Source organism: Tenrec ecaudatus, chromosome 5, assembly GCF_050624435.1.
Source record: "Tenrec ecaudatus isolate mTenEca1 chromosome 5, mTenEca1.hap1, whole genome shotgun sequence".
Taxonomy (NCBI): Eukaryota; Metazoa; Chordata; class Mammalia; order Afrosoricida; family Tenrecidae; genus Tenrec; species Tenrec ecaudatus.
The window spans coordinates 150,527,998-150,546,396 of NC_134534.1; the positions used below are offsets into that span (position 1 = coordinate 150,527,998).

An 18,399-nucleotide genomic window follows, 5' to 3' on the forward strand; every position below is an offset into this window, starting at 1 on the left:
AATTAACAGTCTACCACCATTCAGGCCCCCAGCCTCAGAATGTCTGACTCCATGTGCTAGGTGATTCTGAGGGGAGCCCTGGTGGGGTGGGGGGGAAGGGGGGCTAAGAGTTGAGCTGCTATCCTCCAGGCCAGCCATGTGAAGCCACTCGAGGGCAGAAGAGGCGTTCTTCTCCTGTGAAAGTTCACATCCTCAGAATCCCCCGGGAGCGATTCTACTCTGCCCTGCTGTGAGTTGAATTGACAGGATGGCAGTTTGAGTTTGACGGTGATCAGGTGAGGCTACGTCTTGCCTGCACCTCATCTACTCAACAGTGATCCGTGGTGAGCCCCTGCGTGTCAGTGCCAGCGTGCCCAGCTCCGTCACGTGTTCCATGGCTGGTTCTTTGGGACTAGACCGCCAGGCCTGAGTTCTGAGATGCCTCTGGGTGAACTCCACTGCTGAACTGCAGGGAGCCGCTGAGCATATTGACTGTTCGCACCCCCAGGGGTGCTAAACAAAACCCCGCGACCCTGTATAAGGTTTCTGAGACGAAACCTTTACTGAAGCAGACAGTCTCATTTTCCTCCTTCACAGTGTCTGGTGGATTTGAACCACGGACCTTGTGGCTAGCACCCTAACCCTTATCCCCCAGCACCCACCATGGTGCATCGTTTCGTAGTTGCTCATCTGTTGCGGCCGTCCTTGTCCTTCATGAAGCTCGCATTCTCCCGCAGGAGACCAGGGGGAGCCCTCGCACTGGCTCTGTGTCCATCCACCCGCCTACGTGGTGTGCGTCCTTTCTCTCTGGCTCCTGGAATCGTCTCCAGACCATCTGTCCTTCCCCCGACTGAGCCAGCGAACCCACCATTTCTCAGAGGAACCTACTCGTGGGAGTAGATATTTAGAGACGGCTGGCTGGGTTCTGGGGAGGCTCGACTTAAAAATAAAACAAAACAAAGCCTGCTTCCATTGAGTCTGTTCCAACGTGTGTTGTCATCTGTGCCGCACGTTAAAGCCCCTCCGGAGGGTTTTCTGTACAGAAGCAGGTTGCCAGGCCTTGCTTCTGTGGTGCCGCTGGGTGCCTTGAGGCTAGCAGTGGAGTTACCCAGGGACCTTCGTGGGGAGGGAGATGACCCCTTTATAATTGGCAACATCTCCCTCTGCACTCCGTCACGCACCCTGCTGCTTTCACCTTCTACCCGTGTGTCATTTGCTTATGGTATTTGCCATTATTTGCCCCCTGACCTCCTCCTCACCCCTCCCCACCCTGCCCCCCAGACTAGCAAGCATCGCTTTGCTCAGGGCTGCCCTTCCAGATCTGGCACGGAGACCTTGCTTAGTAGTTTTGGGGTGACTACTGAATGGGTAGAAGTTCTGGGCTCTCTCCCTCCCCCAGCCAAAGGAGCAGTTGGCAGGGGCTGCTCCCGTCCCCTCCATCAGCCTCAGAGCACCTCAGGGGTCCTGGATCATATTTAGATCAGCCTGGTTGGATGGGTGGGGGGGAGAGAAAGCACCCCAAAAGATTAAAGACATCTCTAATGAGATGCTAATTTGTTTCTGGAAGCAGGTGGGGGCTGCAGCCACCCTGGGACCTGGGGCTTTGTGAGGCTCAGCAGAAAGGGAAAAGGCAGGCTCTGTGGTGGAAGCTGGCCTGCATCTCTTTGAACTTCTCCCTTGGGCTCTGCCCGTGCCGTTTCTTTCCGAGGGCCCTTAGCCATTGCTGGGCTTGACTCTTAGCTCAAGGGCCTGATTAGCTGTGTGACCCCAGGAATAGAAGAATCTTCCTGGGCCTGGGACAGAGGGAGTGAGGATGCCATATGGTGGTGTTGCCAGAGAATCATAGGAAGGACAATCCCTTCCCCTCCAGGGGGGAACCAGAGGCTAGAGCTTGGCGGAGCTGGCTGCAGGCCACAGGGTAGTCCATGGCCCACTGTGACTTGAGTCTGGCCATTCAGCCCCTGCTCCTGGTATTCACGTAATAGCTCAGCTGGCATGTCCCATAGACTCGTCGCCTTCGTGGGGCTAAGCTCTCTCATCCTCTTCTGGGGCAGAAGGAGCCTGAGCAAATCTGGGGCCCCTAGTGTCTGGGCAGGTCAGCTCAGATAAGAGGCAAGTTTTAGACGGCCTGGAACCATCTCTCTTTCTCTCTCCCTCTCCCTCTCCCTCTCCCCACACCCTTCAGAGTGCTGACACAGCTGTCTGCCTGATCTGCTGGTTTCAGGGCTCAGTGGGGCCCCTGGGCAGGGAGGAAATCTTTATCCAGCTGCGGCTTCCTCTGACTGCAGGCAGGGCTTGGAGGCCTCTGCTGAAAGCAGAGTTTGGGAAGCCTAGGAGTCCGTGTTGCTTCTCGTTGGCTGATCTGCTCTATGCTAGAATCTGGGGCTCTGGGATGAGAAATCGATCGAATTGGACTTTCGGGGTCTGCGTTACAGAAACAAAACACCCAAACTGGCCTAAGCAAAGAGGGACATTTACTGATAAAGTGACTAGTAAAGGGGTATATTGCTGGCTTCAAGCAGGGTGGATTCTAGGTGCTGCTGAGATGGCCTCACAGGGGGTTGATACAGGTCCCTCCTCTTTCTCCTAAGCCTCTGATCCCTGTCCCTTCTGGCCCTACTGTCTGTCCTGGTCTTGTTTTGGAGTTGCAGCCCCCTGGGTGTAACACAGGGCTCTTCCTACTTGCTTTCAGGGTTCTCCTTCCCATGGTCCATCCTTTCCCCTGCCCCTTCCTGCCTTCTTCCCTTTGTCCAGGGGCGGATTCTTTTCTGTGGTCTTGTATGGCTGATTGCTCTGAGGAGTAGGTTCCTCGTGGGAATTACTGTTCACTTTGGGGGCTAATCTGTGGTTTGGCTGAAAGGTGATCTCTGGGAGTGGCCTCAGTTCTGGGTTTGAGGAGCATTTGGATTCAGAAACTTGAGGGTTCCACCAGACTCTATCAGACCAGCCAGTCTGGCATTTTTTATAATTTTGAATCCTGTTCTGTATTTTTTGTCCCCATCTCTGTGTACGACCTTCTCTGGTGACTTATCACTCACTGCCATTGAGTCGATGATGACTCATAACAACCCTATTGGACAGGGTAGAACTGCCCCTGTGAATTTCCGAAACTGTCAGTCTACACAGGAGTAGAAAGCCCTGGAGCTAGTGGTGGTTTTGAACTGCTGACCTAGCAGTGAGCATCCCAACACGTAACCACTATGCCACCAGGCTACCTTTGTGACCTATGCCTCAGTGAATTACTTGGAATGACTCTTCTACTCTTTGTAACTCCCACCGAAAGGCTAGATGGTATATGGAAATCTAGTGAGATGATTGGTCAGTTTGCCATCCCACTGGACTGAAAATGCGTCTTCTCAGAAGCAGTGAAGGGAGATCTCATTACCATCAAGAAAGAAGGGCCAGTGATGGAGCACGTCCTTGGGACCCTGAGACCCTGGGCACTGAACCTCCTTGACCCAGGAGAGGAGCAGGGGAGAAGTGGCAACAGCAGAATCAAAGGCACAAGGAAGCCTGGTGAGCCTTCTGGCCCATGGAGGGGGTAAAGCTGAGTGCCTGTGAGCAGGAGGCTGGCTTGCTGAGTGGAGGGAATATAACCCAGGGAGCCAGCTTTGCTGACTCACTAACACCTTGGGCTAAGGCTTACTTAAGGCAGAATGGAGGTCCTTGCACTTATCAGTGGTGCTAAACAAGTTTTGTAGCATTGCCCAAGCTGGGCATGGCCGCAGGACTGGAGAGAGGCAAGCCAGAGACTCTCTGGACTGAAGGAGTAGATCCTGGAAGCCCGTGATTAAATGTTGTCGTGGTTCCTTGTTGCCATTGCAATGAAGTATCCAGCCCAGAAGAGCAGCGAGTACTGTGGCCAGGATGCTGGCGTCAGAACTGGTACAGAAGGTTGGAGGGTGGCGCTCTGTCTGACCTCCACCTCATCGGAATGGGCCTTGGGCTGATGTTGAGTTTGAAGTCAGAGGCCAGACGTGGGCCTCAGGCCATTCTTCACATAACCCTGGTCAGAGTGGCCAGTAGCAGAAGTCTGCTCCATTTTCAGGGAGGCTCCCCTCCTGGTAGCACAACGGCAGCAGCACTCTCAGACTGACACCCCAATGGGAAAAAGCTTCCCTTTTCCAGCAGTTCCATCCAAAGTCTCAACGTAGTCTGTCATCGGATGCATGTGAATCACGTGCTCAATCTCCCCCATGGCCAGGGGTGGGAATACTTGTTGCCTGCTCAGGGTTAAAGGTTTCCTCTGGAGCTAGAGATCAAACTCCACTCAAGCAGAGGGATCCGGAGGGACATCTCCCCTGGGAAAATAACAGTGATGCTCCCAGAAGAAGGGACAGGAGGCAGGACCCACAGGGCTCCATGCAGGTGCCAGCTCTCACCCTGGAAGAGAAGTCGGACCTGCACACAGGAGAGAAGGCGGGTATCGATCTGTTGCATCCGGATTATTTATGTAATTAGAATGATCTTTTCTCCTCGCAGCCTGTGAGGTGCAGATTCTTGTCCCCTGTGCTCAGACATATTGCGTTGGGAAGATTCCTAAAGTGGAAGAGAGCACAGAGGTCACTGGGGACTAAGGTGCACCTGACCAAGGTCATGGCCTCTTCAGTCCCCCCCTCTGCATGTGAGCGCTGGATGACAGATAAGGATGTCTGATGAACTGATGCGGTTGAAAGAGGTGCTGGCAAAGAGTATCGAAGTACCACGGACTGCCAAGAGCCCAACGCCCCTGTCTCGGAAGGACAGCCAGAATGCTTTTTAGACATGAGGATGGCGAGACTTTGTCTCCCGTGCTTTGGACTTGCTATCAGGACAGCGCAGACCCTGGAAAAAGACAGCATGCTCGGTCATGTCGAGGGTCTGTGAAGAAGAGGCGGGCCCTCCGTAAGATGCATTGGCATGGTGGTTGCAGCCATGGCGCAGATGTGGGAGAGACGTGAGTGCGGTGTGGGAGAGGACAGTGCACGCTAGGCCCTCTGGGCTGGATTGCCTCACAACAGCCACATAGCAGTGTGCAGGGGGGACCTGAGACTCGGAGACGTAACCCCTCCTCAGCATGAGCCTCGAGAGATTCCCTACTCCATGTGCCTTGAAAGATCAAGGGGCAGGAAGCTCCCCTAGATGCCGACAGAAGACTGGCCCGGGGCCTGCTCTGTTCTCGTTAGAAGGGTTGACCCCCAAGCGTCAGGGAGGCACAACACGAAGGCCCGGTCAACTCAAAAGGAGATTTCCTCTTGGACAGAATTAAAAAGGCTGGTGGATAAATGAGAAGGGCTCATTCAGGAGTCCCTGGGTGGGGCAGGTGGTTCACATGCTCAGTTGCTAACTGAAAGATTGGAGGTTCAAGTCCAATCAGGGGTGCCTCAAAAGAAAGGCTTTGTCTCTGGCGAATCCCCTCTGAGCATAGACCAGGGAAGGGGAACCGTCTGTGCACTGGAAAGTGGATTATTGCTGGTGCCAGTAGGTTAACACTGAACACCTTATCATTGGATCTCCCTTGGGGCCCATTTTAAATTTGTTCATGTTTTTAATATGTTCTGCTCTCATTCCGATTGAGGCTTTTCTGTTTTACATGGTCAGTTTTTATTTAGTTTTAGTAAATTTCCTTGGGTTTTGTTTGATGGTTTTTGTTTCTTTAGTATGTTTTCCTGTGTATGAAACCCATGATGAGAAAATCTATACATAGAGGATTGATGGTTTGTTAGCGGGTGTAGGGTTAAAACCAATGAGTGCAAGAAAGAAGGGGGTGTTCTAAACTCTTGGTGGGGGTGATATGATTGAACTCTTGTATTGTGCCATGGGCAGATTGTGTGCCAAGAAAACCTTTTTTGTTTTGTGATCTTCTACTGAAAGGAAGATCTCTAACACACGTGAGTTAGACTTGATCTGACGGCAGCTGGCGTGGTGTAAGGAGCCCCGGTGGCCTGCACGGTAACCTCAAAGTCAGCCATCCAAACACACCCGCCACTCCGTGAGAGGAAGTTGAGGCTGTCTGCCCTGAGGCTATCCCAACAACACTTCCAAATGCAGTGGAGCGGGCCAGAGAGGGAGGGCAGCCAAGGCACAGGACCCCGCCTTGCCCAGCCCTGGCCTGGGAAGGCGACTGACGGATTCCCAGGGCCGATGGGAGGAACCCTGGAGGTGTAGTCATTATGCACTGGGCTGCTGGCTGCAAGGTCAGCAGTTTGAAGCCACTAGGTGCTCCCTAAGAGAGATGAAGCTTTTGATTTCCATAGAGTTCTAGTCTCACAGTCCCACGGGGGCAGGAAGCAGAGTGGACCGGGATGGCCATGAGCTTGGGGAAGATGGGCTGGGCACGGTGAGGCCTTTGGAGGGAAGAGCTCTTGGGGTGCTTGGAGCTCTCCCCCCAGCTGCACTCCCAGAGTTGTGGTGGAGGGAGGGAGGGTCTTGTCACCAGGGATGCCACTGCTGCTTACTTGCTCTGCTCTGGGAGGATTATCTATTTTAGCAACTCGGAGGGCGGAGCAGGGAGCGCCCAGCCGCTGCCAGTTAACGCGGGAGCTCCACAGCCTCACAGAGCGCCCGCCTAGAGTCTCCATCCACGCAGACCCTGCCCTGGCCCAGGGCCTGGGGACTGAGCCACAGGAAGGCCAGGATGCTGGCTCTGTCTCTCAAGTGGCGGCTGGGAGTGGTGAGGCGGCAGCCCAAAGGTACTGGTGGGATGATGTGCTGGGTCGAAAGGGGGGTGGGGGTTAGCTGAGGTGGAGGTTAGCTGGAAGGGACCTGAGAATGTGGAGGGGCCTCCAGGGCCTTGGACTGGTTCCCTCCTGCCTCTGGTGACTGCCTGCTGCACCTCCCTGCTGTCCTTTCTCTTCTCTCCTGGCGTCTTTGGGGTTGCTCAGCCGGCTTGCCCTTTGGTCCTGGGTGTCCTTTGGGCTCCACATCTGTGGGTGTCTCTGCTTCTCTGTGCCTTCCCCATCGCTCTCTGGGTCTCTCCTGCTTCCCCTCCCTCCGCATCCCTTTGTCTGAGTCTAACTGTCTCTTTGTCTTTCTCCCTTTGATGATTATAGATAGTTTAAAAGATCTCCGACTGTCTCTGTCTGGGTCTGGGTCTCCCTTGCTGGTGGCTCTCTCTGCACCTGCCCCTTTCATCTCTCTCCCACTTTCTGTGCCTGATCGGGTCTCGTGCGTGGCTGTCTATCTCTCTGTCTCCTCCTTCCCACTCCACTTGTCTGTGCCAGACTCCTTTGTTGTTTTCCCCCTCGTGTGGCATGTCCCTGAAGACCTCTTCTCTCCTTTTGGGGTGTATCGTGCTGGCAGGGGGCACTGTGTGAAAGTGTGCAAGTATGTGCATATGTTATGGTGTAATTGGGTGTGAGTGTGCATGTGTGTCGGGGGGTATGTGAGTATAAGTGTGCATGTGTCTGTTCATATGCGAGTGTGTTTGTTAATGTGTTATTGTGTATGGGGGTGTGAGTGTGCATGTGTATGTTGATGTGTGTGCATGTGTTCTCATGCATGTGAATGTGTGTAAATTATAGTTTATGTGCATGTTAATGTACATGTGTCATGATGTATGTGAGTGAGTGCATGTGTGTGTTAATTTGTGAGTGTGTATACATGTGTTATGGTGCATATAAGTGCGCATGTGGGTGTTGGTGTACATGCATGTGTCATGGTGTATGTGAGTGTGAGTGCATGTGTGTTAATTTGTGAGTGTGTGTATGTATGTGTTCTGATGTGTGTGAGTGTGCATGTATGTGTTGATATGTGAGTGTGTGCGCATGTGTTATGGTGTGTGCGCATATGCTGTGGTGTATGTGGGTGTGAGTGTGAATTTAGATGTATGTGTGAGTATGTGCATGTGTTATGATGTATGTGAGTGTGAGTGTGCATGTGTGTTGACATGTGAGAGTGTGTGTGCATGTGTTATGGTGTGAGTGCATGTGTGTGTTGATATGTGTGTGTGTTATGGTGTGAGTGTGAGTGCATGTTATGGTGTGAGTGTGAGTACATGTGTGTTGATATGTGTGTGTATGTGTTATGGTGTGAGTGCATGTGTGTGTTGATATGTGTGTGTGCATGTGTTATGGTGTCCGTGAGTGAGTGTGCATGTGTGTGTTAACTTGTGAGTGTGTGCATGTAGGGGGAGGAACTGTATGTAAGGAGTGAGAGCAGAGACCATGATTAATGGCTGGACGTAGCCCCTAGTAGGATAGTCCCTGTTGAGACACAGCCTACGTGAGTCTCTTCCTGGATTCATGTTTTTAAAACTGACACACACACACACACCCCACACCCCCTCCCCTTGCTGTCCCTGGGAGGAAACCAGAGTCAGCAGTGGTGGGTATGCAGTTTGGATTTCAGCCCCACAAGCCTGGCTGCAACTTTGGGTCTGCCTAACTATCTCTCCAGGGCTCTTTCTCCAAGCATAAATGCTTAGGGGTCAGGTTTAGCCTGGGCTGGATTGGCCACTGTGGAGGGCAAGCAACTTCTCTCATGGCCTGGGACCTAAAGCTTGGCTGGAACCACCTGGTGATACTAGGTGTCATTCCAGGTGCCTCGCCCTGGGGAAATTTCCTCACCCTACAGGGTCGCTATGCGTCGGCAGGGCACACAGTGGCAGTGCGTTTGGTTTCGGCACCCACCACGAGCCCCTAGGGATCCCAGGTGGGGCTGTGAGATCTGTCATCGGAAGAAAGCTCTTGCCTTTTATCTGTCTGGAGACCAGAGTGAAGAATGCATTTGGGTAATGGCCTCAAACATGCAGCATCAATAAAACCCGTGGCCTGCAGTGGCCAGGAGGGGCCGACCTGGGCTGGGGTTTGGCTGGTTGATGGGCACGCGTCCATAGCAGCTGTCCATGCTGCCGCATGCAGGCGCGTTCTGTGCCTGTTCACCCCTTCCCGCCCACCTTTCCCTGCTGGCAGCAGGCTCTGTGCTGTGGAGACCTCATGCCGGGGCAGAAAGCAGAGGGCTCAGCTGAAAGTTAGCTCTAAGTAGCAATGACAGCCCCAGAACCCTGGCTCAACAGGTGAAGAAGCTGAGGTGCAGAGATGGGAAGGGCCTTGTCCAAGGCCACGTGGCCCAGTCTCTTTTTGTTAAGTCTTCAGCCTTTCCTTTTTTCCATCTGTAAGGGGGCTCTCCCCAGGGTGGGTTGTCCTGGCTAGTAGGATCAGCCCTGTTAACTGAGCCCCATTTTGTGCTGGAGGTTGGACCCCCAATCAGTCACAGCTCCTCAGCCCGAGGGCTCCGACCACGGGGAGAACGGTAGGTTTGTGATGCCAGTCTTTCAGTCCGGGAAAGAGAGAGCAATGACTTGCTTGAGAAAGCTTCGGAAGGGCTCATAGATAGGGTCTTTAAAGATGCGTAGGCATTTGCCAGCTAGATCAGAGGGGAAATGGCTTTGAGCATCGAGATCAGCTTGCGAGGTTGCCTAGAGTTCGGATGACTTTGGGATAGTCGGTGTGAACAGGTGGGCAGACTGTGGACCTTGGACATGGTCCAGGGGGCAGTGGGGACCATGGATGGGTCTTGAACAGCTTTGCATGTTTCAGTGAACGCAGGCTCCTGGGTTGGTCGTCGGTGGAGATACAGGGAGGAAGAAGTGCTGTGGAGTGGACAGAATTGACCCTTGCCCTTCACTAATTCAGCCGATGTGGGTTGAATGACTATTATATGGCAGGCGCTGTCCTAGGCCCTCGGCTAGGCCCTAGGATTATGATGGCCAACGCGCCGACTTTCCCTGAACCGAGGTTCCAGGAAGGGCCACAGAGAGTGTGCGCAAGACACTCCAGGAGAGCGTGGTGGCGATGAAGGCTGCCAGAGAAAGAGCAAAGGGGAAGAAGGGGTGGTAGGCAGAGGGGCAATGCTGAGCTAGAGTGGGCCTCACTGGAGAGCTGAGGAAGTGTGGCTGGCAGAGGGCACGGCCAGTGCCAAGGTCCCGAGGCAAGAGCGAGTTCCTGTCTACAGGCAGATGGGGCTGGAGCAGAGGGCTCCAGGGGAGGTGCTGGGTGGGGGCAAACCATCAGGCCTCTTCTTCCTGGGCGGGAGCATGGATGCCCTGTAGGAGGGATGGCCAATATTGGGCATAAGGAGGTGATTTGGGATGGTAATTCCTGTCCTCAGCTGAATGGGGTGGGGGGGTCTCTGGGCCCAGGGCTGTGCTCATGTCCTCCAAGCTTGGTGATGAGTTCCTCACTGACTGCTTCCTGCTGTGACGGGGCTCCTGGACCTCACGTTGGCTCCACACCTGGTTCCTGCCATCTCTCACACTGGGTCCCCCATCTGACTCCCTCCGGCACCCCCCTACCGAAAACTAAGCCCACTGTCTTTGAGTCGATTCTGAATCCTGGCCACCCACTAGAAGATGTTTTAAACCTTTACGGGAACCCATAGCCTCACCTCTCTTCTTTGGAGCAGCTGGTGGGTTTGAACTAGTGACCATTCAGTTAGTACCCCAATGCCTAACCAGCAGTGGTACCTTCTCACTCACTGCCATTGAGTCAGTGCCGACGCATGGGGACCCTATAGGGCAGAGTAGAGCTGCCCCTGTGGGTTTCTGAGGCGGTAACTCTTCTTGGGACCAGCAAGTCCCATCTTTCTTCACAAAGCAGCTGGCGGGGTCAAACTACTCCCCCTGCAAGTAGTTACTAGCCCAACTCTTAATCCACTGTGCCACCTGGGCTCCTTAGGGTACCCAAATTTCCTGTCAACTACTATGTCACAGAGACCCTGGAAGTTCTGTGTTTATCAGGAAGCCAGGAATACACCCCTGTCCCTGGGCTTGTTCCTGGAAATGGGTCAGCCATCCCACTGGGCCTGTCCTTGGTTCCCTGAGTCTTTGCTGAACTCTGACTTTGTGCCAGGCACCGTGCTAATTATTTCCCATGTTGTTTCTCATCCTCATGGCAGTTCTGTGAGGTAGGCACGGACTCGCTCCCTTTTGCAGCTGAAGAAACTGTGGCCCAAAGGGGAAGCAGTATTTCAGGGTCCCCCAGTTAGGAGGGGGGAGGTCTGAGCCCCCTCTCCATCTGCTGATATCCAAGCCTCAGCCTCACTTGCTCAGGCCAGATGATTGGTAGCCTTTGCTGCCAGGAGCATGGATGCTGCTGGTGAGCCCTTGCCTGTTCTCTAAGCCTGCCCCCAGAGGCTCCCCAGGGACACTGCCCCTCTCTCTCTCCTCACCCTGTCCCAGGACAGCCCTGCAGTCAGACAGCCTAAGGGCCTGTATGGCTCCTCTGCAGCCCTTCTCCCAGGACAGGATCTCTTTCCCCCTACCTGAGGCCACTACCTCTGCCCACTCCCCAGCATGGTGGTGTTGAGCAGAGCAGAGCAGAGCCTGGGGTTGATCCGTGGACCAGGGCAGTCTGAGCAGACATTCCCCATCCGAGCCCAGCCTTTTCAGGGATGTCTCCAGAACACCTCTCTGCAGACCTGTGCTGCTCCTGGCAACTCACAGCCCTCCTCAACTCCTATTGTCCGTTGGCATGTACGATCCGGCAGGGCCATCTGCTGGCTTAATTGTCCGGATAATTGCAAAGGCTGCTGGCCCCTGTCTTCCCCCCTGGGGTGATGGCCCAGTGGACTGGAAAGAATGTCAATCACACACCCGACTCTGTGAGCCCCCAAGCATGTCCCTGCCCTTTTGGGCCTCAGTTTCCCTCCTGGGCCCCCCTCCCAGATCTCCAGTGCCGAAAGCTTCCAAACCTCCTCCCCCATCTGCCCACTCACTCTCCTTGGCCTGACCTTGTCTTTTCAGCCCCCACCCGCTCGGCTGTCTTGGCCAAGGCGACGGTGACTCATAAGCAGATGTGGTGGGCCAGTGGGCGGACAAGGAGGGGCCACACGTAGTACTCTCTAATAGCCGTGCACAATCAGTGCATGCGGACCCTGTGGGTGACCTTGGGCAAGGTCCCTGTCCCTCAGTGGGTCTCAGTGTCCTTTTTGCAATGTGTGTCTGTTGAGGAAGGTTTGCTGAAGATCGGAGCCCATGCAGTCCCTGGAGACTACAGCTCCTGCTTTTTCCAGACCCACCCCCCCCAGGCACTCCCCTTTTACACATGGGAAGGTCAGGGCCGGTTTTGATCACTGTCCCCAGAACTTGAATCCAGTGCTCCTCTCAGGCCACAGAGACCAGAGAGCAGACTAGACTGTGTTGCCTGTGTTCATCACCACTTTGGTGCTGGGTTCCAATGGGGGCAGGCGGGGCGGGGGCAGGGGGCGGGGCAGGGGGGTGGCCAGCCAGAGCAAGGTAAAGATTCCTGCTGGCCCTGCAGGATCAGGGCAAGAGCGTTCCTGTCCACCTCTTCCCCTCCCCCCCCCCCCCCCCCCCCCCCCCCCGTCCGTCCCTCCACTCCAAGGTGGGAAAGGCTCCGTGTGCTCAGAGTTGGGAAGCGGTGAGGAGAAAGGAGGCGGAAGAAGCAGCTGGGATCAGCCGTGGGCACACTGGCAAACTCACCAGGATGTCTCCTGACCTGTGCTGAGGGGCCCTCGTCCACAAGGCGCCTCAGCTGGCAGGCTGCAGGCAAGCACTGGCCCGTGAATCTCTGGGCCGAACCTTGTTCACAGAGGAGCAGACCGCAGGGCGCTGTTCCAAACCCTGCAGGGCCCCGCATGGTGCCTCTAGCAGCGTGGGACCATTGGCCCAGGGCCTCCTTCGGGCCTACCGACAGGATCACCGCGCCAGAAGGTTCGCCATCAGTGCCAGACTCCAAGGTCCTCACCTATCTAAGTTCATTGGATTAGCCAAACTCATCCCAGAGCCCTGCTGAGAAGGCTTTGGCGACAGAGACCTAGCTCCGCAGTCTCTTGCCTCCGTGTGAAGTGGTGGCGATTAAACCTGGTGGGGATGAAGGCACATCCTGATCTGCAGGGCTGGGCAGAGCCTCACTTACATTGCCGTATGGCCTCTCTGAGCCTCCGTTTCCCCCGTCTGAGGAGGCATGGGCGCTCCAGCATGTCTTATCTGGCGTGGAGATGCCAGCGAGGCTTGGGCTGTGACTTGGCCAGGGATCATTCTGGTGGTGGTTGTGCGTATGGGGGGGATCTCCCTTCCCACCCCCCAGGCAGCCCTGGGCTTATAGAGGAGCGGGTCCCTGGCACCGAGGGGAGCCTCAGGGTCTCTGCTAGGTCTCTTTCCAACCCTGAGCTGTGGCAACCTTTTCTGCCAGGGTTCAGAGGACATGATATAGACTCAGCTTTGGGCCTTGAGTCTCTGCAGGGAGCTCCTCTGGGCGGGGGTCCAGAGGGCCCAGCTGGAGCCCCTGGAGTCACCGGGAGGGAGACTCTAGCTCAGGATGAGGGGGAGGAGTCCCACAACTGCTCAGGAAGAGAGTGGCTCCTGAGGAGGGCCAAACAGCCTGGGATTGAGGTGTTAGAGAAGATGAGGTATTGGTGTCTTTTCGGGGAGCAATTCAGGGATTGTGTACACCCATCTGTCTATCTCTGTCTCATTGACTCATTTAGTACGCGTTTATCACTGTGTGCGCCGGGTTCAAACCAGTGAGCAGGACAGTCTAGCGTCCCCCAGTGGTGGAAGGATGGACAGGCACCAGTGCCAGCATCCTCAGGGTGGGCTGCTCCGTGGAGGAGGCATTCAAGTTCACTCTGAGGATGAAAGGGGGAGAGGGTATACCTGGAAGAGGAAAGAGCTCCTGGGCGGGCTGCCTTCTACAAACAGCCAAGCACAGCTCTGTGGCCACAGCTGGATTTCGAGAGTCCTGACCCCAGCCTGCCCTACCTGGGCACTGGACCTCACGCGCTGTCCTCCCTTTCTAGGCCTCTGGGCATCTGTCCTCACCTGCAGCTCTCTTGCTGTGACCCTTTCATACAGTTCCTCATGTTGCAGTGACCCCCAACCATAAAATTATTTTCGTTGCTACTTCATCACTGTCATTTTGCTACTGTTATGAATAAGGTGAAAGGATCATTCTGCCCCCAAAGGGGTCGTGACCCACAGGTTGTGAACTGCTGAGAGCCTGGAGTCTAGGCTTTCTTGCCCCTGGTACCCCACTGCGCCCGAGGTCTGTCTTCCCAGCTCCATTCAGTGGGTTCTCCACCCAGGAGCACTGGGCCCCTCCCAGTGCCTCATCAGCTAGTCAATTGCCTTCATTGTCCGGCCGTGAGTGGGAGCCAGAATTCATTCTGATGAAAGTCAAGTTCTTTCTCCTGACAGCTTGACTGTGCCCTCAGCACCCCATCACTCATTTGGAGGGGCCCAGGAAAGCCCACTCCACCCTCAGTGTGACCACATGCCCGCCCACTGTGCCTGGCACAGCCGCCCTTCAGTGCTTCCTCTTTTTCAAGAGGGATCCCTGAGGAGCTGCCCCAGGCCTTGGCCAGGCCCCTGGGCTGACGGCCCCTCACAGTCCGTGATTCCCAAAGATGCCGTAGGGTCAGCAGCTGGGGCTCCCAAGTCAGTTCCGTGGAACCTGCTGGTTGTCAGTTCCTCTGTCATGTGCATACTCTCCAACTGGCAGAGGCACGCCCCTTGGGTGGTCTGAGGGGGACCAGAAAGGAGACTGATCGTTCTGGCCTGGCCCCTGGGGCTGGGGAACGGGCGGAAGGTGGAAGCAACTGACAGGCCACTCCAACCCTGAGTTACTTCTTTTCTTTCTCTGCCTCCCTCTTGCCCAGACTCCATTTCCGAAGGTCAGTCCGAGTCCCCCTGTGGACTCAAGACATGACTTGCTTCCGGCTATGACAGATTCAGCCCTGGATCTGAGGGGAAGGACAGAAGTTTAGGTCTAGGGTCCAGCTCTGCGCTGGGGGAGACCTCAGATCAGGTCGTCTCCTCGTGTCCCTCTTCCTCTGTCTCAAACTCTGCTGTGCAGGCAGCCCCCAGCTCACGGGGCCCCAAGCTCGAGGGAAGAAAACGTCGCCCAGTCCTGCGTCAGCCTGGTGGTTGGTTGCTGGTCAGTAGTGCTGTCCTTGGATACGTTTCAGAAGTAGATTGCCAGACTTTCCCTCCTCGTCTGTCTTCGGCCAGGGGCCCAGAGAAACCTGTTCAGGAGCAGACACTGACCTGCAGGTGGTGGCTGTGCACGAGGTGCATGGCCATGGAAGATAGGTGTGCTACCACAGTGCACCCTGGGCTCGTTTTTCATCCCTCGGGGGGTCTTTGAAGAGCAGAGATGATTTTCTCGGCACAGTTGGGGAGGCCGGAAGTCCACATCAGCGTGTTTAATGGCTATGCCATTTTCTCCTGAGGACCCCATGAGAGGACCTCGTCCCCTCCTGTCTCCTAGCTTCTCGTGGCTATTAGCAAGTCCTTGGCAATTCCTTCTGCTGCTGTGGCTGCATCCTCACAGGGCGCCTCCCCCCTCTGTCTGATCCTCTGTAGAGAGGGGTTGGTCCTTACAGGTGATGGTTGCTGTCCCCTGTCAGGTGGGGGCAATGATGGGATATCTCAAGGACTCAAGCTACCACTGACCGTTGGTGAAAAGGCAACAGCTATGCTAGGAGTCCTACAGTCTGAGGAACAGCCCATGCATCCGAGGATCGCCCCATCAGCAGAGCCACTGCGCCCCGCGAACAGAGGAGGAATGAGCTGATGAGCATATGCCGGGTAGTTCAAAGCTCTTCCAAGGTCTCCGCCCTCAGTTCCTCACAGGTGGGAAACCAGGCTCCTTGAAAAGCCACTTGCTCAGGAGGCACACCGCTGGGGGGACGGGGACCTGGGTACATCTGACTCCAAGGCTCCCTCTGGAGGCCCTGCTTCTCCAGCCTTTTCTCCGCATTGACCTGAGATGCTCGGCAAGAAAGGGAATGGAAACACCCTTTCTGACTCCTTCACCCGTGGCCTCCCCAACCTTCGGGGTGAGGTGTTGTGTTTATTTTTTTAATGAATTTGTTGTCCTTTGTTGTAGGACACATTCCAATTGAACAGTTTCTGCGTGTGCCTTTCAGTGACACGCATTCCATGGTTAGGGTCGTGTCACCACTCTCTCCCTCCTCCCTGAGTTGTCCTTCCCTCCCTGCCATAAACACACTGCCCCCTAAGGTGCCGAGCCAGCCTTCCCAGTGGCCTCTGCCATTTTGATCCCATAGATATGGAAAGACCATCATGTTCAAGGAAGACTTTTTTTTTTTGGGGGGGGGGTGTTACAGCTTTATAACAATCATTTGTACATATGTTACTATCATCATTTTCAAACGAATTTCTTTATGGTTGAGCCCTCAGCATCAGCTTCTCTTTTTTCCCTCCCTCCCCCATGCCCCCACCCTAAAATAATAAATTATTATTATTTTCATATCTTACATTGTCTCCTGTCTCCCTTTGCCCACGTTTCTGTTGTTTGTTACCCTGGGAGTGGGGGTTAATCCATCAATCATTGTAGTCTGTTCCCCATTTCTCCCCCTTCAACCCCACATCTCCCCCCTACGCTCATGGTGTCGCTACGCCCATTACTGTTCCTGAAGGGTTTGTATATCCTGGATTCTGTGTGTCAAGAGCTCTTATCTGTACCAATGTGTGTGCTCCTGTCTTGCCGGATTTGTCAGGTAGAACTGGGGTCATAATAATTGGAGGTAGAGGAAAGCATTAAAGAACTAGAGGAATGTTGTGTGTTCCGTTGGTACTATATGCACCTGACTTCTTCCTTCCTGGTGATACTTCTGTGAGGGAATGTCCAATGGTCTACAGATGAGCTTTGGGTTTCCATTTCAACCCCCATCATTTACATTGTTTGGGGTCTTCTGATGCCTGATCCCATCATTTACAGGTTTGGGGTCTTCTGATGCCTGATACTGTCACACAGGCTGGTGTGCTTCTTCCATGTGGGCTTTGTTGCTTCCCTGCTAGATGGCTGCTTGTTTACCTTCAAGCCTTTAAGACCTCAGGTGCTATATCTTTAAATAGCTGCACACCATCAGCTTTCCTCACCACATTTGCTTATGCACCCATTTTGACTTTGGCGATTGTGTCCCGAAGGTGAGCACCATAGAATGCAGGTTAATAGAACCAAGTGTTCCTACGTTGAGGGAGGGCAGGAGCAGAGACCTTTATCGTGGAGCCGAGGGCACATTTTATTGTGGTTCGGGTAAAAGTTTACAAAGTGAATTCATGTCCCTTTCCACAACACATACACATTTTACTTTGTGGCGATTGCAGCCCCTTCAGTGTCTCAGCCTTCTTCCCACTTTTTCCCTGGGTCCTCCATTCCCATGCACCCATCTTTCCTGCCCTTTTCTGCCTGCTGAACCTTGCTTTTGGGCTCACACTGTCCTTTTGATCCGATGGGGTCCGTTGTACTGAGAAGGACATTCTTCCTCGGGTGAGTGTGCAGGTTATCTGTGGCATGGCTGGAAGGTGATCTTGCCAGGAGTGGTTTCAGTTCTAGCTTTGAAGAGTGTCTATGTTCATAATCGTGTGGATTCCACTAGCCTCGATCAGACCGAACCTGCTCTTTCTCATGACATTGAATTTTGCTCCCCATTTTTCTGCCCGAGGCCAGGATCTTCTGTCGTGATCTGGTCAGAGCTGTCCGTAGTGGGACTGGCTGGTCAGTGAGACTGTCTGGTCTCAGGCTTGTCCATGCGGCACCTTGGGGAGTCCATTACCCGTCTGCGTGGATATTTTCCTTGAGTGTTTTATTTACCCTGGGTGAGAAGAGAACAAGTGTTGTATCTTAGAGGGTGAGATGGCTTTTATTCTTCCTATTCTATGGTCACCCAGCTAGGAGATAGCCGACCTGGAATCCATCCTCCGGCCTGTGTGCACGCAGGCCAACTGTCTCACAAAACTCTTAGCTCAGTGCAAACCCAAGGACTGGGGTTCAGAGGCATAGCTGGGCCTCTCGGGAAAGAAGGAAACCCTTCCCTCATCCTGGTAGGCTGATGTTGGGAACAGGGACGGGGATGGCAGGAGTGGCGGGGTGGGGGGGGGGTGCTGCACCTCCCCTAGGGGGCTTAATCCCTTCACATGTCATCTGAAGTGTTTGAAGCATGCACCAGTCTGGGGCTGTCACTGGAGACACTGGCAGGTGTGGCACCCAGCCCCTGCCAGCTCTCAGTCATCTGTCCCCTTTACCCTCGGTCCCGCTGAGGTTGGCAGTGCCGGATACACGTCCATCTTCCGAGCAGGGCTGAGCAGCCGTTCTGCTAGCTCTCCGCTCCCAGAAGGGGCCTCTCTGCTCATTCCCAAAGAGCCTCCAAGGCTGTGATCCTAAGACCTTCTTTCCCTCTGGCTCTGCGGCAGTCCCTGGCTCCCTGCTGCCTACAGGACAAACGCCCAACTCTTTTTGCAGTGCTTCTCAAGCTTGAGACTGGTCCTCCGAGGACGCTGTCCCCAGACTGAGGGTGGGGCTTGAGAGTCTTCTGCATTTCCAGGGCCTCGGGGTGGGTGGTGGGTGGTGGTGCCCAGGCCACACGCAGAAGCAAGGTAAGGATGGGCTTTGATGCTGGGGGGGGGGGGGGTGGGAGATGGGGTGGTGAGTGTGAACAGTCTGCTACAGATTA

At 54.6% G+C, this 18,399-nt stretch overlaps 1 protein-coding gene across 1 annotated transcript in view; it reads left to right on the forward strand.

The window, feature by feature from the left end:
* The first annotated feature begins 4,893 nt into the window (after positions 1 to 4,893).
* Positions 4,894 to 18,399, forward strand: part of GRIP2 (glutamate receptor interacting protein 2) — a 71,570-nt gene continuing 58,064 nt past the window's right edge. The window contains exon 1 of the mRNA XM_075550894.1: positions 4,894 to 4,915. Within this exon, the coding sequence (XP_075407009.1) occupies positions 4,894 to 4,915 (22 nt within the window). The remainder of the gene's footprint in view (positions 4,916 to 18,399) is intronic.